The sequence below is a fragment of the Oryzias latipes genome, chromosome 20, assembly GCF_002234675.1.
Source record: "Oryzias latipes chromosome 20, ASM223467v1".
NCBI classification, from domain to species: domain Eukaryota; kingdom Metazoa; phylum Chordata; class Actinopteri; order Beloniformes; family Adrianichthyidae; genus Oryzias; species Oryzias latipes.
Genome location: NC_019878.2, coordinates 19,649,121 through 19,672,140, shown reverse-complemented (window position 1 = coordinate 19,672,140; position 23,020 = coordinate 19,649,121). Strand labels below are relative to the sequence as shown.

The 23,020-nt window shown below is 39.5% G+C and overlaps 1 protein-coding gene and 1 long non-coding RNA gene across 3 annotated transcripts in view; one reads left to right on the top strand and one right to left on the bottom strand.

Moving 5' to 3' along the window:
* Positions 1–3,427, top strand: part of LOC110017261 — an 11,684-nt gene extending 8,257 nt beyond the window's left edge. Inside the window, exons 2-3 of the long non-coding RNA XR_002292610.1 lie at positions 2,411–2,483; positions 3,027–3,427. This is a non-coding gene — a long non-coding RNA (uncharacterized LOC110017261). The remainder of the gene's footprint in view (positions 1–2,410; positions 2,484–3,026) is intronic.
* ube3c (ubiquitin protein ligase E3C) overlaps positions 1–23,020 on the bottom strand; it is a 27,331-nt gene extending 4,311 nt beyond the window's left edge. Inside the window, exons 1-20 of one of the 2 annotated variants that reach the window (XM_004081117.4) lie at positions 22,881–23,020; positions 22,233–22,338; positions 22,095–22,148; positions 21,190–21,264; positions 20,558–20,704; positions 20,347–20,462; positions 20,093–20,250; positions 19,459–19,612; positions 18,497–18,717; positions 17,520–17,671; positions 16,534–16,721; positions 13,821–13,907; positions 13,573–13,730; positions 12,640–12,866; positions 10,148–10,252; positions 9,044–9,131; positions 6,103–6,200; positions 5,603–5,735; positions 3,436–3,683; positions 621–833 (exon numbers count right to left, since the gene is read on the bottom strand). In XM_004081117.4, coding sequence (XP_004081165.1) covers positions 621–833; positions 3,436–3,683; positions 5,603–5,735; positions 6,103–6,200; positions 9,044–9,131; positions 10,148–10,252; positions 12,640–12,866; positions 13,573–13,730; positions 13,821–13,907; positions 16,534–16,721; positions 17,520–17,671; positions 18,497–18,717; positions 19,459–19,612; positions 20,093–20,250; positions 20,347–20,462; positions 20,558–20,704; positions 21,190–21,264; positions 22,095–22,148; positions 22,233–22,298 — 2,688 coding nt within the window. In that variant the 5' untranslated portion in view covers positions 22,299–22,338; positions 22,881–23,020. Of the gene's footprint in view, positions 1–620; positions 834–3,435; positions 3,684–5,602; positions 5,736–6,102; positions 6,201–9,043; positions 9,132–10,147; positions 10,253–12,639; positions 12,867–13,572; positions 13,731–13,820; positions 13,908–16,533; positions 16,722–17,519; positions 17,672–18,496; positions 18,718–19,458; positions 19,613–20,092; positions 20,251–20,346; positions 20,463–20,557; positions 20,705–21,189; positions 21,265–22,094; positions 22,149–22,232; positions 22,369–22,880 lie in introns of both variants that reach the window. The other variant, XM_011488992.3, reaches the window with a different exon arrangement.

Sequence of the window (23,020 nt, the reverse complement as noted above, 5' to 3'; positions counted from 1 at the left end):
CTCACCGTGAATTCTTATTATGTGCTAATGTAAGAGAATTACTGCTGTTATCTTGCTTGCCTTGGCTATCTCGGGAGGGCAAATGCAGGGCAGTCTGCTCCCGGGTGTGTGCCTAATCTTTCACAAATTGTTTTCCCTATCGTGTTTGCGATTGCCTATTTTGAACCAGAAGAGGCAGATTGTCGCTCAGGTGTTGTTTGAGAAGAGCTAATAAGACGCGTTAAGGCCCTGAGCAAACAGGGGATCAGTGGAGAGTGCAGGTGTCTTAAAGCCCTGGCGGCGTTTGTCGACATCACTGTGAGTTTGGAGAGGCAGTGCGCTTAAGAGCTGCCGGTTGCTTTTGTCAGGCGTGAGGTCAGAGCATTTCTGGGGGGAAAATCAGGAAAGAACGGTCAACAGAGCTTATGTGCTCTTCACACCGCAGTGCTTGCTTGAGAAAGACAGCGGCAACGTGCTTTATCACAGCTGAGCGGAGCATCAAGACGGAAATGAATCAGTCACGCCGCAGCGAAACACCAAACAGATTCACTGTGGTGCTGATGGCAGTAGAAATGGAGGTGAAAAATCAATACGCATTAGTTTATTCGGTCCAGTCCCACCGCCTCCCAACCAACAGTCACCTGAGCTTCTCCCAGGTCGTTGTTAACCACTGTGAAATTGAGGCCGAGCTCTTCCACATCATCCTCGTAGCTCTTCAGGAAGAGCAGGTTACGGTACATCTCTGGATCCAAGGAGGCCAGGTGGTGGATGTCCACATCTGCGCTGGTTCCAAGAAGCTTGGACAGGAAAAAACTGGCAAAGGGCAACTCTACCAGCATGTTCTCATACAGCGCCTGTGGAAAATGTGAGCATCATCAGAGGGCAGGTCCAGAAAACTGAACAGTCTATATCTAACTCTTTACCTTACAGAAGTCCCTAACAGGGGCATAGAAGTAAAAGAAAAGAAAAAATTAGAACTAGTTTCTTATGCGCCCGAGAAAGAAACTCATGCGCAGTTCACCAGTTGATCAAAGCTGGTGTAACCCCTGCACCAAAACAAACTACCGGTACACGACTCAGAGGGGAATTTCTAATAAACTACTGCCCCTCTGCAGAAACTATTTCTAAGAAAACAACACAGGTTTTTTGATTTTACTTAAAAACGTCATAATCATAAATTAAATAAAACAGTGGGAATGCTTTTAAAATAGCTCAAAAGATGATCAGAGTGGCTCTTTCAATGAAGGCTAGATGGAGAACAACCTGGAAAAGCAGCGGATGTAATGCTAATGAGCATACATGCTAAAAAAATCTGATCACAACGTAAATAACAAAACATTACATCAAAAGTGATGAGACGATAAATCTGACCACATCAGACTGGGATCAAAACACAAACCACAATCCATCTTAAACACACAGGCTTCTTCTCAACTCCACTCAAACTTTACAAATGCAGACTCTCACCTTGACCCTAAATACCATTAAGAACTGCAGCCGGGCAGGTGACTCATAAACCCAAAGCTAATGTACTGGTATAGTTGGAAAAAGAGCCCATTGAAGACGTTAAATTATGCGGGTCTTTATAAATGATAGCGCAAAAACCCTGACCGCATCAGCTAAATGGATTATAAATCCAGAGGATTTCCATAATGTATGCCTCTTAAACACACATGAATGCATAAATCACAGCTATTTTCTAAACACAGGTTAATTGCACAACTTCAAACATTGTCTATTTTATATGCAAAATAATCCACTTAGCATTACTCTAGTGGCCGGTGCTTGTTTCAGACCATATGTGCCGCATGGCCCCTTGAAACCTATCAATAACACTTGTGCCGGGAAGAGGCAGCAATAAGGATATGGAAAAACCTGTAGCCTTATTTTTTTCAACGCCACTCCCTTTATTTATGAGTGTTTATTGCCAGAAATTGTGCCAAAATGACTTGGGTTGGAAAGAATTAATTATCACAGCTCGGGCCTTTTAATATAAGTGAGTGCAGTGGCAAAGCAATTAAAGCAGATCGCGGCGCCATCAGGTGGAATAAATGCCAACGGCATAGCAGGTGCATTCTGTTAGCTGCCAAATAAATTTCTTAATTTACAACATTAAAAATCAATGAAATTATAACGCCTTTCAAACGTATCTCAATCGATCAGAAGTGCAACCTTCACACAACTCTTGAGGAGGACCGGTGAGAGGAGAAAGCTGATGATGAGGATGAAGTGGAGGGGGGGTGAGATCTTCCTCACCTTTTACTCTTAATAATGTGCCAGTCGATCGGCTAATGAAAGAAATGAAGCTCAGAGGGAATCACTCACGAGTCCGATCCCTTCTTGATGAAAATAACTTTTTAATTTATGCTGAAACCACAAAAGCAAAGCAACCTTATCTCATGTTTTCCAATTTGTGTCCTAAATCTTTCAGCTTGTCAGCGGCTTGGACCAGTGAGGAAGAAGGATGATGGCCGGCCTCTATTCTGATGTTCAATCCTATTTCAGTGAGTACCCTGGACAAGCCACTCCTGCCTGTAATACATCACCTCCACAACAATGGCACGCCTCGGACATTAATTAAGAATATTAATCTCCTGTGTCCTTTGAGCCGCAATGTGCACTATGCACACTGCAGCGGCGGTGATGCAATCTCAATCCATATAAACGGTTGCCTTTTATCCAGGCAATAATGGCACTAAACAAATATCAATACGCATCTCAAATGGACACTCAAACGTCCATTTTTATGGAGAAAGAGGAACTTGAGGAAGGGTTAATTGAAAGTCAAATTCAAATTAATTTCCCTCAGTCTAATTGCCCGTACCATTAGTACCATAGTACCGCAGGGACAGCAATGTGGGGCTGCTGATTGATCATTTCTCACCTGCAGAGGAAACATGCAAGAAGAGTTCAAATGCTCTGATAAATGGACTCAGCACTGTTTAGTGCTGAGTAAGAGAAGAGCCCGAGATGTTCCGGACTGTAAAACAGATCAAAATGCTATTACCACATGCTTTGAATGCTTATTTATGCCCTCTTCTTTGTAGGCCTGCTGATTTAATGCCGGCCAAATGCAATCACTACACAAACAAGAGGTAGGGAATCATCGACTAATGGAAGTCCTAATTGAGAGGCGTCCACTTGTCATGAGGTAATTCTTCTCTGGACCAAGATGATACACCCCAATAAGGAGGCCATCTTGATAAACAACCCCCACCACATGCATTAGGGATGATTTAGAAATGTAAGGCTCTAACAAATAGTCCCATCCAAGAAGGGGAAGGACAGACAAACAATGGTGAAAACACATCAAGGACGGAGCTAATTAACAAAAGAAGTCTGTGACCTTACTCTAAAATCTTTGAGAGAAATAAGGATGAAGGAATTTACTGTAATACAAAAAACATCTTTTAACCAGTGGCGTATGATCAAGCTGCCTTTTGCACGGAGGCTAACCTTTCCGAGGATCCTGCCCAGGAAATAGTAGTGTCTTGTGAAGGACTCTCCCACCAGCATCTCCGCTGCAGGATTGGGATACAACAGTCCCTCGTTTGTTGTCTTGAAGAAGCCCTGGTTGGGGTTGAAACCTGACTTGAGGAGCTCGTTGAGGAACTCCCGAAAGATGCCACCACCATCGATGCCCGCCTCATCCAGACCATGAGCGTTCAGCAGGTGGACACGAATCCTCTTCTTTAGGTCTGGTTCTAATAAAGAGGCAGAAATCAGGAGAGAATTAAAATAATGCATATTTGATGTCATTCAGGGCCCTTTCATTATTGTTCATTACGATGTATTAATATCAAAAATATGATTACACTACATAATTTTTGATTGTTGTATTTTAAGTCCGTTTATATACTCATTTAACATAAAACACGTGGACTTGATATAATGTTGATGCATCAATTGTTTAGAAAAATCATTTATAAAATCAATTCCACACTATTTAATCTGGCAAAAAGGTTTGTACATGATGGCTCATTTGTTGCATATTTGTTACACTCAAACGTTTTCAGCCATCAAAGATATGTTTTGCATGACAGAGTACCCAGACCAAAACTACTCTAACCAAAAAGAAGACGAAGATTCACCTCAGTTTTCTGCGAAACCTAACCTTGATTATCTCAAAGAGTTTGAAGAAATTTTCTATAAACTGGCAAGAAGGCTGTAAATCTCACTGCATAAGGAGTAAAAGTAACAACATTTAAAAAAACGAACATCCATACCTAGAATGCAGACTACAACTGTCACAATAAATCCATATTTATGGAAAAGACTTCTGGTTTTTGTCTGTTAAATGTAGATTTATTTATAAGTCGACACTTGTTCTGTTTCTCACTGGCTCTTTTCTGCAAAAACAAACCTTCCAAATACGTTTGTTTTTTGTTAATTTTGCTAGCTTTGGGGTTTCAATCTAGTTGTCTGTGAAGCGGCTTAAAGAAAATATCGCGAGTGATCGAGTGACTTGTGTGGTGTGAGGAGGAGAGAATCCAGTATTTTCCACAATAAGACTTCCTCCAGGTCAAAATATGAATAAAATGGTAAAAATGCAGGTTGAGTTTCTTCTTTTTTTCTCTCTGTGGCCCAGTACCAACTGCCCCACGGACGGGCACCAGCCTGCAGGGGTTGGTGGCCAGTGCCTTAAAGTAAAGACCCTTGGGATTTACAACAGGACAACAACCCAAACAACACCAGAAATACCACTTCTATATCTGACTGAGATGCTTTTAAAAAGTTGTTCATGATTCAAAACTCTCAAATGTAATGAAACTTTGGCCTAAACAATTAATGGATTTAGGGGGAAACAGTTTTTCACACCATGAACAGGTCCATGTTGGAATTCTTTCCCCCTTCTTATAAACATCTTTATTTAAAAACTCTATTTTGTGTTCAAATGTGCCCCATTTGCCTGAATTTACCTTAAATGCAAAAACTAAAAGATATCAGGCCAGAGGGCAAACCCTTCATATTCTGAATATCCACCAAAGCAAACACATATTTAATAACATCCAACAACAGATCGATTATTCCGGAGAAAATGAGCGGAATGTACGGTACTTTATTGTGTTTTTAAGGAAATGTTTTCCAAGAAAGGCCTTTCTCAAGTATTCAAATCAAACTCAATAAAAGCTCATTTTTCAAAACAGTTCATGTACAGTGATATATCAAGGCAGCTATAACTTATAGACACATATATGATATAGATCATGTCTTCAGCTCAGGTCTCCTACTACTCTTCTTAATCAGGTCGCTCCCAGTGAAGTACCCTTTCAAATTTGAACACAAAAGAGGTGCCTTAAAATAATTGATTCAGCTTTTATGTGGTCCATTACAATAATCAGAACCACAATTATGCTTTTCCTAAATTCAGTTCTGCATAAAAGAACCAGGTTTCTGGTTTTGTTACAAATACAACCTATAAACAAGATCCTCCGATGTGCAATTTTAATGGAGCCTAATAAGAGTATGAACGGCAGCATCATTCACTACAGTGAGTGTTCTCCTCTTCTCTGCAGCCATCGTAAAATAAAAGTAGGAAATAACGGCAGCAGCTGCTGCTTTTCCTATGACGAAGACACAGAAAGAGCAATTCACGCAAAAAACAGCGCAAAGGAAATCCTACCATTTTCTGGAGAGAGCTTATCGTAAGCATCTTCATAGATGTAGTTTCGTCTGATGGTGACATTGATGCCATCGGAGAAGGGCCCGTCGCCCTGCACGTCCCGTTTGTCAGCAAAGATTAGCCTCTGGAAGATCTAAAGGGCAGATGTGAGCGCGGTCACAGAGTCAGCAACAAATCCTGCCACCAATAAAACTGTGGTCTACATTTGAATTACTTCCCTTTTTAATAAATACGGTAACAGTTTGGAAAAAGGTACAATCTAACTTATAGATAATAAAATGAGGCTTCCAAAAAAGTGAAGTGATAAAAAATGTCTTAGTCTATTGCTTCTGATAAAAGCACGATTCAAATTTCAGCAACAGAGATTAAATCTGTACATGATCCTGTCACCAAGCAGATTACTCAAATCTGACAGATTACAGACGATGCCTTCTAATTTAGTGAACACATAGTAGATGGAATTCATCTGTCGCAGGCGTGTTTGTGACGGCAGGTTGTACCTTTACTCGCTCCTCAAAGGGAACAACAAAAGGGAGTTCTGTGAGGATGGCCAAGTTCCTCTCTTCAGACACAGACAGCTGTGGCGGCTCCAATCCAACTGCACAGAAGGAACAAAGTTGAATCGGTCGATTAAAGTGTTTGACACCCAATAGGAAAATTATTTCCAGTCTAAATACTTCTTTAAGGAAGAATTTACTATTCATTCTTACAAACTAAATTGTACAAATCAAGACCCTCAATATGTTAACTTTAAATTCAAAGCATTTTGATTTTTTACATCTTTTTAGAACAGATTAATTGAAATATTTCACATTAGTACAGCACCACATTACCCTCAGGGTAAGATGTCTTGGTACTTTGGTACATATGACTAAACAAATTCCTTAAAAGGTATTTAGTAGAGCTAAATTGTTTTTCCTTTTTAAAAAAGTAGAAAACAGTTTTTCAAGTCTATAAAAATTGGGGTAAAAAGAAATGTGTGTGTATATATTTATATATAAATAAAGTTTAGACACACCTTCTTATTCATTTGAATGAAAAATATAGATAGAGAGATAGAGATAGAGATAGAAATAGAAAGATATTATTTAAATTATAATAATAATTATATATATCAGTGATTTTTTGCTTTTGAAACTTAAGCGTAAATCTGCATTTATTTTACTTAAATAACAGTACGACAGAAATGCATAAAGCACTATAAACATACACTCCTTTTTTTCGAACAAAACTTCTGAGGGCGAGCTGTAATAACTACATTAAGGTGAATTAGTTTTATACTAGTAACAACTCCATACCACCAGCTTCAATAGATTTAAAAATTTGGTTTTTTCTTAATATTTTGTAGTAATTGTAGTTCTAATTGACATTTTTGTCCAAAGCATTTCACAAGTCTATAAAGTAAACAAAGATCTTATTTCCTAATCCCTCATTACATGCAATGAAAGGGAAGTTTCCCTCTAGCTGAATTTTATTCAACAAACAAAAGTACAAAACATAAAATCAAAACAGGTAATAGAAGCAGTGTCAACAGGGCTAAAGAACAGTCTTGAAATGAAGTCAAACTTTAATACATCAGGTGTTTCTCCCCAACACTCATAGTCATTCCTCACTGTTCAGCTGTGATAAAGAGTCTGTCCAGTGTTTACAGACCTGCCCTCCTAAAGCCTTTTAATAACACCCTTTTAATTAACTCATCTGTGAGCTGCCCATCCACCTGCTTGGACTTATCCATTAAATTGATGTTTATTTTGTACTAAACGCAGAATTTAGATCATTTAGCAGGTAAAAAAAAAATGCCAGAATGGCTAAACCGCTCTCCATCCTTCTCCATTCTACTGCAGCTCAATTATTCTGCTCAATTAGTCAACCTGATCTGCATTTTCCCATTAGGTTTCCATCTTTGAGGAGAAATATGGCCTCGGAGTGGTCAATACGCGTCTCATTCATCAGCCTCCGACCTGTCCATTTAAGGAAATGAGAAAAGGCCAGACAAACACGCACCAGATGTGGTTGAGTTCATCAGGTACATTCCTACTAATTGAAATTATCCTATACAGCCTCTGAACAGCATTAGCTAGATCATACACACACTCTTATCAGCTCGTTTTCACACCACACAGGAGCCAGCTCTAAGGAAAGACTGCCTTTTTCTTCAAGTCTTTAATTGGATCACAGGTCATTCATTTTGGTGAAATTAGAAATGATCCTTGCAGTTAGTCCTACATGTAACATTCCATAACTAAATGGTAAATGGCGCCTACCCGTATAGCGCTTTTCTACCTTCCTCGAAGGCCCAAAGCGCTTTACAGTCACAGTCCCATTTACCCATGCACACACACACACACACACACCCACACACACACACTGCCCTACACTGGCGCCAGCCGTTTCACCAGAAGCAAGGTAGGACTCAGTTTCTTGCCCAAGGACACTTCGACATATGAGTGGGCAAGGCGGGAACCTGCAAACAACCGATCAGAGATCGACCGCCCCACTATTGCACCACATGATATAAATCCTTTTATTCACAGTATTGTTTCAAAAGTATACAATCAATAGTCTAAGGAGAATCTACAACCTGTCAGTCGAAACATCTTCAAAGATTGTTTACGCTGCAATTAGATCCTCCCTATTAGAAAATAAGGAGATGACTTCAAGCTCTTAAGAAGAATATCAATATTGATAACAGCTCCATAAAATATATTTTAAAAACACAGAGAAGGTGACTTTGAACGGCTATTACTGTGATTTCCCAAGCTATGTGTCAAATTGACAAGCATTATACGATTCAGAATTTGTATCCATTGCCAAACGCCAACGGAGCATCCCTGTTCTGTCCATGAAATACAGCATCGTGGATTAGAGGTTTGGTACACAACAGTCTATTCTACCATGGAATTATGAGGGTCAATATTGTTGAGGGGGATGAATGCAAAGATCAATAGCTTTTAAGTGTTCCATTTTATCATAGGATTTAAATATGTGAATGCAAACAGTTTGGCGTTTATCACTTCCATGTTGCTCTAAATGGAAGCGCTCATAAATGATTTACACACAGAGTTTTGTGAGATCTGCAGTTAGTGCTTCAGAAGCTCAAGATTTATTTTTATTAGATAAATATTCATCTCCAGATTAGTCAGATGCCTCAATGGAAGACATTTAAGTCGTTGGCTAAAAGACAAACTTGACTCTCGACTTTCTGATTCCAATCCACAGTGCATAGTATCTGCACTGATAAAAATAGAGATAGTACAAATGATATGAAATATTCTCAAAATTTTGTCCAATTTATTTCCACCGTGATAAAGAGGGAAACCTGGTTGTTGGAAAACTCAAATGCGCCAAACAAACTGTTCACGCTTTAAAAAGAGGCAAATAGATTTACTCCTATTTATATTTACTCCTAAAGATAAAAAATATTGGGATTCTGCACTTTACCATCAAGCGTCGACTGAAGAGGCCCAATACGACCCATCCTTCGTGTCCTCCACACATGTCTTGCTGAAGGGACATACAGTTGTGTGACCTTAGGAGAAAAGATGCTGCTTATAAAACTGGAATCAGCTGAAACTGTTATGACCATTGACTGTATATTAGAACTGGGTCAAGTGAGTGTGACTTGACCCAAGAGGACTTGCTTCCGGTTCCAACGTAATGAATGAATTCAGTCTACTTTTTCGTGATACAGACGTTGGAACCAGACAATGTCAGTATGCAGTGATTGGTCCATGTCGGTCAGAAACAACATTTCTATGGCAACCACTCACACTAATCAGAAGTGAGCTTGTTAGAAGTCCACACCCCAACTACTTGAAAGGGGGCTTGGGAGAATCTCTCAATCAATTGCTTTGAACGTATGACATGAGAGCACATACTGAGACATCTGATTGGCCAGATGAAAAAGAGCAAGAATGGTTCAGTCATTCTTTTTGTCAGAATAACAGTTGTTTCTCTGATAATTTTGTTAACATATTCTTCCTAATCTTAGGTTTTTTATGATATTTCTTCTGTAGTCCAAGATAGTCAAGTTTTAAACTGGCCAAATGGATGCCTCAATAAAAATAGGTCGTCGGTTGTCATACAAACATTGCAAAAATTGGCAACTGAATTGACTTTTTTTGGTTGGAGCCGGAAATAAACCATTTTCTATGGTAAAACCCATAGACCTTATTTAAAATATATACACATATATTATCCATAGTTAAAAACATTCATAACAGGACAATGTACATAACTATTTGGTGTTTACTTTGTTAATACTTAATTGATACTTAATTAATTAACAGGCAGCTCAAGTCAAGACGTTCTAACTGTACCAAACATCATTATATAACTAAGCTGCAAATAACTAGACAAAGTTCTGGCTCATTTTTCTCAGTTCTGAGCTCCATTTATCAAATGTTACACTGAGGTCAATGCTGCCTGTAAGAGATATTGACCTAAACCACAATGAATATGCAGAGTTTTAAAATGATCAACACCTGACACGGTGGGGTACATATGGGCTAACAGTAGAGGTAAAATCCCCAAACAGATATGCACCTTATCCGCTCGGATGTTGACCTCATCAGAAAGCCAGTGACCTTCTGGGCAGAAGGGTCGTCTGATGTCCCGAGCTTTCACCATCTTCACCAAGTTAGTGATGACCTGTGTTGCAGACACACAAACACACACAGACACACATTACAACACTGTTGTTACCCTTAAGTCATAAACAAAAAGTACATTGAAATGTTATGTAATAGCAAAAATGTGGGACTAATGTAGTGTTTTGGGCTTTTGAAATGAAGTTCTTTTTCTTTAAGGAAAGCAATTTGAGAATTTAGCCATTAGTGCACCATTTATGGAGGGTATAAAAGAAAAACGACCTGCACTAGCCCTCAATTTCCAGCGCTCTTAATTACAACAGGGTTTGCTGACATCAGCTATAGGTCAGAGAAAGCTAAAGCTTCAAGGTTCTGCAGGCACTAGGTTTACAGGAGGCTCACAGCTACAAGAACATACCACCTAAATGTGAGGTTATCCATTTTTCCTGACATTGTAAAGTTCAGATTTCTTTTCCCACAAACTTGAAACTACTAGCAGGTTGATAAAGGTTGAATGTAAACCAATATAAGAAGTCTGAAGGAAAATTGGACTTTTATTTATGAAAAATTAGTTGTGATGTGCAGCATCTTTAACTCTGTAGAAAAATACTTCCCCTTCAAATGCTCTCAAATCTCATCCAATCACAATGGGCTGCTCTGTTGCTATGGAAAATTGGAATAAGACAACTTTGAATAATCGCTCGCATGTCAATGATGTGATACATCTGCCATAACAGTTACAGCCAGTCAATTTCCATAGAATGCATCAACTGGATTTTTTTTCCAGTTGAAATGCTTTTCTCTGAGGCGTGTCATTTTCATAAAGTGATAATCAATCCCGGCCAATCACCAGAGGCAACCATAGCTCGCAATAATGCCAAGTGCAAAATGCTGTAGAGGTGCATGGAGATGGGGTTGGAACAGACCTACCCCCTGACTCTGGGAATGAATAAGCATTCCTTAATTAGCCCATCGGGTTAAGTGCAAACCTTAATGGGCCTTTCCCAAACTCCAGCGTGACATCGTTCTCCAAACATGGCCAAGAAGAAAGTTCCATTAGCAATATTAATACAAGCTTAGTTGATCATTTTCATTCAATTAACTTCTTTCAATTAAATAGATAGCTGGACAATAGAGGTGATAAAAGATGGGGAGGGACGGCTGATGACACGAGGCAAACATTAGTGTGTTAGGGGTCACTAACGTTAAACCGACTGTAAATCCCAACGTTCAATTTGGAAAATGCATTTCCCTGCTCCCCACTTCTTTAATGGGTCGTTTGAGCTGACAAGGGGCCTTAGGGAAGATCTTTTATAAAAATTCCCAACGTCCTTTTCAAGCGTTTTCCACCGTTTCACATGTTCATTTTTAAACCACTCCTAAAGCTGAGAACCGAGCAGCTTAAATGTTTGCTCTTTGAAAGGGAAACAAAGAAGCAAACGAAAAGAGTGGAAAATGTCAAATGAGAATAGGATTAAACTAATGTTTTCTGCCTCATTTCCTCTGGGTAAATAACCAATGGGTGACCTCTGTGGTTCTCCATCTTGTCTTTGCCTGCTCATGCATGCATGCATGGCTCCCGCTAACACAGATAATCGGTGTACCGCTCTGCCTCAATGCACAGGGAGACAACAGCACAATTAGGTCCAATGATAATGTGTTACAGACACTATCAAGTGTCAACCCCAAAGAATACGACCCATTTACTGTTTATCAAAGAGGTTTAGGAAATTCAGAGGAAAACAGCAGCTTGAAAAATGTTTCTCAGGCACAATTGTCCTGAAAGTTAAATGACCTACAGCACAAGCACTTGTCTCATTTTTCACGCCAACTACTTTCTAAATCTTAATTTTCAATTTTATAATTGTTGTTGGATGCAAAACAAAAATATGTGCAAGTAAACACATATTCAACTAGCAACTTCCATCGTATGTCGACTATTCCCTGAGTTAATTGAATGTATTTTTACTAAGTAAATGCAAATTTCTGATTTGATTTGCTTTTCAGTAATTTGTTGCTTTTTTGTAGAAAAAAATGCATCTTTAGTTTTAATGTCACTACTAACTTTTGTATTCATTTAAGTTTCCTCGCTGTTGAATTTATTTAACTTAATATGTCTAAATAACTATTAAAATGAATTCATGTTGTGAGTTAATATTGCTTTGATTCAGTTATTGGCAGTGATTTCCAGTCCTAGTGTCAAAAAATCTTATTTTGAAAGTCTTTTTTCAGTAAAAATTAAATCTCCTGACAACAGATGTCTTTTACCTGTAATCTGAATCATGCAAAACACATGACAACTAAAAGAGTAAAGACAAAAGTTTTTTTCTGATTGAAAAAAAAATTAAACATTACTGCATGTCTGCCTTTGAACATGCAGGCAGATTTTTACAAATCTGGAGTAAACAATGCAGACATTTAAAAAACAAAACATGTATTTTGTCTTACCTTGAAGAGCTGCACCCATCGCTTCTGCTCAGCTTGGATGCGCTGTTGGACCTCATTGTTGGTCTTGACACCCACACTGCGGAAAGCGGCCATGTATTCCTCTCTGTGCTCTGTTTTGGTCTCAGGGTAGGCCAGCTTGATGATTCCCAGACACGCGTCTCTCAAACAGCGAGAAAGAGCCACCAGCTCCGACAGCGTGAAAGGCATCATGAAGGATTGTACATGACCTGTTCCGAAAAGGAATTATTTTTACATAGACTGACTTTCCTGTACGTAAAATTCTGGGAATGTTTCCTGTTGTCTAAAGTTGAACAGAAAAAAAATATTTCATTTTTTAACAGTAAATGACAAGTGCAGGATGAAGGAGATGGCGGCTTCAGGAGATTTTCCAGCAACTCGTCAGGATCCTTTGCAAAACTAAACTGTTATGTCTGAGTTTTTTGTTCCCCAGCTTTACAGACCCCTTTCCAGGTGCTAATGGTTGGACTGATAGCTTGTGATCTGAATAAAAGAGGAGTTGGACCAGTCTGTTGTCCAGTTGTGGTGGCAACAGGCTGGACTCAAAGGTTTTCTTCTGGATGTAATTTTATTGGAGCTTATAGGGGAGAGCTGCCATTTTCTATGCAACCTTTTTCTCCTGTTAATTCTGGTGGCCGGTTAGTCAGTGTGTAGGTTTGTGACTTTTATTTTGTAGGATTTGAGCTAAGTCTGTGGCCTTGAGTGTACCTGACGTTAGGATGCTCCTGGGGTATTCCCAGTTTTGTTTGAGTTCTGCTATCTAATAAATCTAAGTTTATTTTCATCTCCAGTTCTTTACCTTACACATTCTTTGTTTTCCTGTTTGACAGAGGCTAGTAAGAGCAAACAGAAACGAACGACAAAAAACTCATGTCTCCATTCAATCGAAGCAAGCTGATGGGCAGGGTCCTTTACCTTCCATTTCATGTCCAAAAAACTCGCTGTCGTGCACAGAGATGAGAGAGTGGCTGAACAGGGAACTGAAGAGATAGAAAAGCGGGATGATGCGGTTGGAGTCCTCAAACGACATGGGGGACCCTCGAGAGATAAGCTGTAGCAAGGGCACCATGGAGCTAGAGGGAAAGAACGCAAGCAAACATTGTACACAGACAGTTATGAAAAGCCAGACATATGCAACATAAAATAAACACCCTAAGGCTCACCCTGTGATCATTTTGGTGGTCATGGAGGTTATCAGATGCCACAGATGCTGCAGGAACCTTGCGTTGAAAGCTAAGCTGTACAAAAGTCTGCAAATAAAGAGAAACACACATTTGTCCATCCATAAACATTTGTTTAGATTATACATGAAGCACTTATCAATCAGAACTAAGACGAGGCGTATTAAAGCCATTTTCCAATAAAAGAACCAATTGAAAGAGCAATAAAATGACTCTCAGCCAAACTGTCTGCAGGGCTAAGATTGTTAACTTCATCCTTTTTAAGTAGAGGACACAAAGAAAACCGAAAGGCAAAAATACGTGACACCATTCACCAACAGTTATTTCATAGAATTTTCCTGGCCTTTCTCTCCTTTTATATTTTGCGAGGGCCAAAAGAAGAGATTAAATGAGCCATTAAGCTTTATTTAGGCGAGGCACCTTCCATTAGTAAACTAGTTGCTGGTGAGGGTGCCCAGCGTGGGTCATAAACAGCCCTCATGCTTCCTGCTGGAGCCCCATTTAACTTAATGGCTAGGGGTGTGAGACAATGGGGGACAGCGGAGGAGGAGAAAGAGGGGGCGGTGGCGGTCCTTGCCGTGACCCCTGAGCTTGAGCAAGCTTCCACACTCACGGCGAATTACAGGATAACTCCGAGAAGGGCCCGCATACCTTCTCTGCACTCAACAAGCTCTGGCACAAGGGTGTGAAGGTGGTCTTTGTTCAAGTGTGTGTTTGTTTGTCCTCAACTGCAGGGCTTTTCACACTGAGGGTACGTACAAGTGACAATAATGTGGTAAAAAAGCTCAAAAACAAAATGAAGTGCCTCAGAAAATGACAAAGAAGAGGCAGCTATAAAGATGGCTGTCTTCACCGGGGAGCTTTGTGTACATTCACATCCGAGACATTGTGAGTAAAAGTAAAAGAAAAAAAAAAAGGTTATATTTATTCATAGTGACGTTGTCCACACTCAGGTTTCTACCCCGACAACCCAATATGCCAGAAGTGGCTCTAAAAAAACTTCAAGTGGAATGAAAAAATGGACATTAGCTCAGGAGTGTCAAACTAACCTCCATAAGGGCTGAAAAATAGTTTGTGACCATCTGTCGCGCGACCGCGCTGTGGAGGAAAGCGCAGACTGCTGCTGTAGGCTTGTCATGTGGGTGTTTGATTGAAATGAGAAACAAAGCACTAAACGCCAGCTGACACGCTGATTTACAGCCCGAAAGAACCCGAACCCCATTTCAATCACGGAGTGAACCACCTATAAACAAAGTCAAGACCTCAGAAGGAGGTTACGGATGTGTATGTGTGTGCGAGAAAAATAGCAAATTAAAAAAAAAGGGTTTGATGAATAATGCCAGGATCATTTCCTTTTGGATGTGATGGAAGAATCTCTGATCAGGAGAGACCCGGCATCCTCGCTCAGGTCAGATTTGATAACGCGGAGCTGAAGAGGGATTACACCTTAATGCAAATTAGTTTTTGCAGACTTTTTATTTAGAATGACAAACATGGGGATTCCTTGACAAAAGAGGAAAAACAAGCAGCAAGCAGGCAAAAGTAAATGAAGATCACTTTTATCGGTGTGGCTCTATTAGTGTCTGAGCTTCACACGAGGCTACAAACAAAGTCAAACTGCACCAAACATCTAAGACAAGAGCAAAGCTGCTTTAGAGCATTTAGAAATGACAATGTGATTCTCCGTTGTTTGGACTTTATGTAATCCAATAAAGACCAGCAGGCAGCCTGCAGTTTCATAGACCATTTTATAACATATTTATTAAAAAAGCAATGCGCTGGGCTAGCCACACGACTGGATGCCCTATGTCTCTTTCTTGTGCAGTAGGAGCAGTAAATCAAGACAAGGATGCAATTTGCCCCCTTTAGCCTCTTGTAAAGCTATCCTGTCCACTCCTGCAGTGATGAATCTTTCCCTGTGAGCTAATTATTTTGTACAGATATCCAATAATGATAGAAGATGGAGGACGGGGTTTACACTAAAAGAAGAGAAGGATGAGGGGATGGAAAATCTACACTAGCACTAGCACCGACTACTAACCAACCGCACTGCAGCTTCACAAGCTCAGCTATCCACAGGGTATGTTAGGGTGGAAAAATAACTAACCTAATGTGAAATGCTTCCAGTGTAAAATCTCTCTTTCAACCAATGACAGACACAAGCTCCATCAGTAATTAACTACATCAGCTTGACCTTCCACCAAGTTAAGTCGAGATCATCTCCTGTCAATCAATGCACCGGCCCGCCTCCTCCCACGCCACCTCTGACATTGGAGTCCTAATGTAATCAACCCGAGAAGGGGTAATTGCCTTCATCAAGAACCGACAGCTTCCCTGACATCCCTGCTTCCTCTGCCGGTTGTAAATGCCAGTGGGTGCAGAGCACAGAGAACTGTCCGTCTGCCTGCATCACTTCCCTCTTATTTACATTATTGCTTGCAGGGCAAAAGCACATAAAGACAGGTTTTCTCTCAGTCAGGACAGAGTGTAAATAAGCTTAGAGATGAGAGGGGTTTTTTTGTGATCCCAGACAAGTTAAGCATTCGACCAAATAAAAGATAGGAAGGATTTGAACCACATCTATTTTAATAGTTCATTTTGATTCGAGGAGGATTGCTTAAAAGTGAGGTGCAGCTTGGATTTAAAGCATCCACAAACATTTCGCGGCCCTGTTGAGGTTTTTTTTTTTTCCTACCTGACTTTGGGCACCATCAGACGGTGCTGCACCATGAGTGTGTGACAAATGGAAGCCATCATTGTGAAAACGTCCTCGCTGGCCGAATCCCTCCACACCAAGTTCAGCAGGGCATTCGTCTGTTGCTTCGTGTCCAGTTTGTGGATGCATTCCTCTGTTATCTGCTGCACTGAAATCCGGCTGTTATCCTGCAAGAGATGCAAAGCAGACGTTTAAATAACTGCAGCAAGCAGATAAGATCAAAGAAATTAAAATATAACATGATAAACTATAATCCGAACTTGGTTTGCATTGATTACAATAACCTTTTTTTACACAGACTGTTTCAGTTCTCAAATAATCCATCTTTAGATGCAAAATTTAGTCTTTACTGTTACAAGAAGCTCCTAATCCAGCTATGTTCCCTCATTTTTAAATCAGTGCTGTAAATAATCAACAGAAATGAGTTTTTAATGCAGGCAATCATTTATCTTTTTATCTTAAACTGGTAGACAGATCTACCAAAGAATAAAAATTGTACCTAAAATTCTTTATTATTCGTTGTTGTTCATGGATTGTGAAATTTGTAAAACTGGTGGTTTGATTTGCAGTTCCAGGGATTGTACTGTGAACATTGTTTGAAGTATGTTCAGACAGATATGATTAATCTCGCCAGAATGCGAGGCTTTTTTCTGTTGGCCGCAGGTGAGAACAACTCTGGCTCACAAGGTTTGTAGCAATTAGGTTAAGGGTTCAAGTTGGAAGAATGAGCCAAGATATGGAAACGAGGTATTTGCCATGCTTGTTTTTGTTTTTCTATGCATCATTTTACTCAGCTGTATAGTGTAATGGCGCAAAAGCAAACAATGTAAACCCACAAGAAAAAGTGTGATCGTGTGCAGAAATGCAAATAAACACCCTTTGCAAAAACTGACCGGAGCCACATAAATAGAAGCTCGTCATTTTAGGTGCTTGGAAGGCATGTGTACATTTTGTGCCGACTGTACCTGCATGGTTGGTGGGTGGATCTTGGTGTCATCTTCATCCTCAGACTCGCTGCTCACTTCAGGCCTGCTGGAGCTTTCTGACACCGGCAGCAGAGGCAGCAGCGTCTGCAGAGCTCGCAGGTAGAGCAGGAGGCCCTCCTCTGACAGCGAACCTGCCAACACACACACACACACATTCACCTCTGTCCAATTCACTATGCCTCTCCCATGGTAAACCATTTAGTATTATACTTTCACTTTTTGAATACCTTCTTTTTTAAATAAAGCTTCATCTCACTCCGATGAAAATTGTGTTTTTGGGTGTATTTTATCTTTGACATTTTTCTGATGATGGAGGACATATATAAAGAAAATTAAGCTTCCATTGCATTTCTGAGTATCTCTTTACTCAAACCATGTAAATCAGGAGCAGATAAATAATGCAGTTGGAAAAAGAGCTTATTCATGACGTAGAAAACATGCTGGGCGGGCCACGAACTCCCTGCTCTGCTCAATTCTGATGCATCCACTTGCAGAAAACAGATCCATGTACATCTTAGTTTTTCATCGTCTGAGCTGGAATCTGGATCTAAACTGTATGAATGAAAAACTCCAATATTGATCGCCATTTTTGTTGCAGCGGTAATGTTGGGTTGGTGTTGTGAGGCGCTAGTGGAAAAGCTTGTAAACAGAGAGCTCTCAGCAACGAGAAGGGGAAGGGGGGGCGGGGTTACTACACGCCAACAGTCCCGCCCACAACTCATGTAAATTTCTAATGAACTTCTGCAACTCTGCAGAAACCATGTTCTAGAAAACAACGTTTTTTTGTTTTTTTGCTAAAAATGGCATAATCATAAATAAAAGATCAATAGGAATGCTTTGAGAATAGTTTAAAAGACGATCGAATTGGGTCTTTACTAGCGGAAAGACAACATATGGAGTAAAAGGGAAATGCAGTAGATAAATATATGTCCTGAAATTCTTTCTGCAAGGCTTACCCAAACGGTTTTCTCCTGTAAAAAGGACAAAATACAACAGCCATGGTGCCTGGCTGTGCGCAGCAGAGGAAGATACAACTGTTGCCTGCAGGGAGCTCAGGAAGGCCTCGAAGGGGAATGAAATGCGGCAGTCTGAGAGCGCCGGGATAAAGAAGTGAAAGATCTGCTCGGTAAATGGGGCAGAAATAAACTCCTCAGTAAACGCTGCAAATACAAATTGCCTGCAAAAAAAGCAAAAACAAAAAGAAAGAAGGTAAAGAAGACATAAACAAAGCTTAATAAAAACACTCGAGTAGAAATGGCTAACAGGGTGGATTATTTTTACTTTTCTTTGCATGAGTTTGCCAATGTTTCCTTTCCAAATAGAGCTGCTTTGTGTATCCAAGCCACACACATCTGGTGGTTCAAGTAAGATAATTAGCTGCTAGAACCAGTGTGTACACAAGTTTCTCTCACACCCGCCTTGCTTTTCTTCTGAGATGAATAGCCGTCCTCTTGTCGTTTGCTATTAAGAATGTCTCAAACTCAGAGCAAACAGACTGATTTTCTGCGCCGAGTCTGAGAGACTTTTATGGCTTGTTGTAAATTGGTCTCAATTAATTCTTGTTTCCCCGTAGAACAGAGGGGACAAAAAAAAAGGAGTTCCAGTGTGTCAGTTAAGCTTAATGAATGTTTTATGAAGAGTTCACTGAAGACAAAGGACGCTAGCTTCTCCACCTATTTACTGAACTTTAGTTCCGTTTACTGCAAGCAGCGGAAAACCTGCAAACATGCAGATGAAATTTTAAGCAAAAATAATCGATCTGTTGATCTATTGATCAAATATTAAAATACTCGTATATCTTTTTTTTTCTTTTTTTTTTTTAAATCTTATTTAACTTTATTTTCGTTTTGATTTAACAAATTCACAATAATGCTCTGAGGTTCAATAAAATGAATTTGCATAATTTCTCTTGGTTTACCTTGCGCCTGTTGTGCAAGAGGAGTAAGTAAAGTGCAGAGGCTTAAGCATGTGCTCCAACAATGTGCTTGCCAAAGGGACAGAGGGAGCGTCGCTGTACTCCAGGCTGGAGGGAAGCCTGTGATTCACAAGAATGTACAGCGACCTGTAGTATCCTGTGGGAGGACACACACGGACATTTGGAAAACGTGAGTAAAAGGAAGAGAAATATAAATATTAAACACCCAATCAAAGTCTGTCTTACAAATACAGGGGGGGAAAAAAACAAAATATTAAACTTGGTTAGCGTTTACAATTCTAACTTGTTCACTTTTGTGTGATATTAAGGCTTCAAAAGAAAGATTTACAACATATAAAATGACTAAATTTATGTTTAAAACTTCTGATAGTGCTATCAAAGAGTCATAATACTGAAAAAGCATAAAGGCTGTGTGCGTTTCAGATAAAACTGTTTGAGGAATTAAGTTGAATTCATTCTAATACACATTCGACAGCCCTTATTTATATATATATAATGCTTCTGTGCGACAAACTGTAATAACTCACAATCTTAAAATTTTGCTTCACACAGGCGACAAAAATGATTCATATACGTAAAACAACATATATGTTAGTGTAGAGTACTGGTAACTTACCTTTCTGTACCATATAGTGCAAAATCTGCTCAAGTATCAAAGCTACATAGTTAGCATCTAGAATTACAGAAAGATATGTTTTCTCTGAAGAAAAGACTTCCAGCATGCGCATGGGAACTGCAACATTTAATCTGTCGTCTGTAGAGTTTTGCAGAAGCCTGAAAAAAGAAGCGAAAAAGACATAAGTGAGTTTAGATCCTTCAGATCTTAATTTATGTAACGCCCGATTAGAATTACACTCCCATGTACTCCACCTGCAGCAGAAGCCCAAGATCCTCCTGATTTGAAACATACATGTCTGCTTTTGCGGGGTGGTCAACAGCTTTACAAACAGTCTGTTGTGTTTCACCAGGTTCTGGCATAACCATATCTTTAAGAAAAACAAAAGCACAAAGGATTTCAGAATACATATCTCTGGGTGTGATAGGAAAGGGGAGCAAAGACAAATAAATGTTGCATTCTTACCAATCTATGTGAGTCCAGGTTCTGTCTATAGAAAAATATCAGTCGTCTTGAAAGAAGGCAGAGATCAGAACTGTCCAGAACATGCTGGGCTCCCCCTGCCTGTGTCTGGCTGACAAAAGTGTCAAACTGGGCTCTCTGAATGGCATACTGGTAGAAAGAAAGATATCTGAGGTAACATGCAGACAACTAAAGGCAAAACAAGCTTCATATTCATATAACTACAAATGTAAAATGAATAAGGAATTCATTTTTTCTTTTGTCCTTACAATGCAGCGCTTTCCCTTCATGTAGCCTAACTGCTATTGACAAAGAAAGAACAACTTTTCAATTTATGAAACAAAAGTAGTAGAAGATCATTTCCATTTCAAACTATTAAGGTTGTAACTTGTCTACACATCTGCTTTCCTAAAACCTGAAGGATTTTATCATTAATTTATGGACTGGTGGCTTCTATGGTTTGTCCCATACTCAATACTGCGGCATCACGACTTTGCTCTTCTGATCTATGCAAATTCTGACATCTACAAAAGCTTTAAAGAAGTTAGCATCTTTAGTAAATAATCAGCGGGCTCGCAAGATGAACGTATGTGAAACCATTGAGACAGGGTTTAGACACAACCTGATTAACATACCTGTTGTTTCATGTCCTGATAACCACGTATGTAAGACTGAATGATGATGGCATTCTTCAGTCTTTTTCTTTCATCCTGGCAGACAAAAGAAATTAATCTTACATTCAAGTTAAGTTGTTACATTTTAATGTAAAATAAATATATAATTTGAAATCTACCCTTTATTTATTTCTAATCTGCATTTTAAGCGGTCAAACACAAAAAAGGGACAGAAAAAATGTCAAAAGCACAACAATTATGAACACAATAATACCACCTAATACCAAAAAAAGCACAACGACATAAACTAAACATTTAAACGTAGAAATATTTCAGCAAAACCTCAATAAAATTAGATGTGTTTGATAAAAATGTGAATCTTTTCTGCAACATTTGCAAACCAATTCAATTCTACTTAAAAATGCATGTCAAAAATATTTCCTCTTTGAAACAATAGTACTAATGGATCACCGACACTAATGCTTTTAAAGACCCTCTCAGCTTTTGAGCAACCCAGTCCCCCAATTGTCTTCCCCATTGCTCAGAGCGCTCCGTTTACCCACTCTCCCGCTAGCTTACAACCCCTAAAAATCACTAACCTAACATTACAGGGGCAACAAAAATGGTGAGCATTATTGGAGCTATCCAGTGGTACGGTTTTGAGCCAGACGCCAGGAAAACAAAGACGTGCATGGATATAGTTGTCTACATGTGGATGCTTTAGAATGGAGCGGATCAGGGAGCTTGTGGCCCACCTAGCAAGCTTTTTTTTCAAACAGCATTTTTATTTATCTGCTCCTGATTCACAATGACTTTAGTAGCAAAATACACAGAAATGCAATTTTGAGCTTAGGGTTGCTACAAGAACATGCTAAAAAACACCATTCTCATTGGAGTGGGTCTTTAAGAGATGTTTAATAACTTACTTCTCTTTTTCTCCTTTCTTCTTGTGTTCTGTGCAACAGGGATGCTTTCTCTTCCTTAGAAAAGAGCAACAGAAGGACATGAAAATACTATAGCTAAAAAAAGACTCACAATTATACTTCTATACACATAACATGTACCTTTTTACTTGCTCCTCCAAGGGACACCTTGGGTCTTGTTTTGAAATCTCCCTCGAAGCTAAACATCTTCAGATGCTTCCCATCGACTAAGGCTTTTTAAACACTTCTGAAAGACAAAATAAATCACGAATGGGGTCTGAAATGAAACAAAAACCAGACCAGCCGGCTCGTGACTCGGCTCATATCCATAGCCTGGAAATATAACACTAGTACGATCCGTTAACATCGAGTGTCTAGACTAGACTAGACATCATCCACAAATACATTTGCTTTATGACAGACAACACAGGCAGATCTCTTACATGACTCAACACCCAAAACAGCCTCAGTTTTTACTGCAACAATAGTTAGCTAGCCAGTTATCTCAGTTAGAGTTAGCTAATGACTCAGCAGCTGGCACAGGCTTAATTTGGATTTGTTGTGCTTTCAAAACCAAAGTAACAACGAACACACAAAAAGAGAAACATCTGTTGACAATAACGGTGACACCAACTCCAGCTCAAGGTTGTAATATGATTATGTTGACATTATAGCAAACGGCTAACCAGTCGCCGGCTAAGCACACAGGCTAATTTACGAGTCCGTAAAGTCAACGGCACACAGAATAAACAACACTGGATCGGTAACGTGCAGATGGTTAAGCTTTACCTTTGTTTTTACCTAAATAAAATGAAAAAAAAATTGGCACTGAGAAGGTTATTCGTCTGAATCCAAACGTCAAGTCTTATTTTCCTTCTCCCTGAAAATCAACACAGTACAGTAACTTCGCTTCTTCCGGTTCCTGCTAA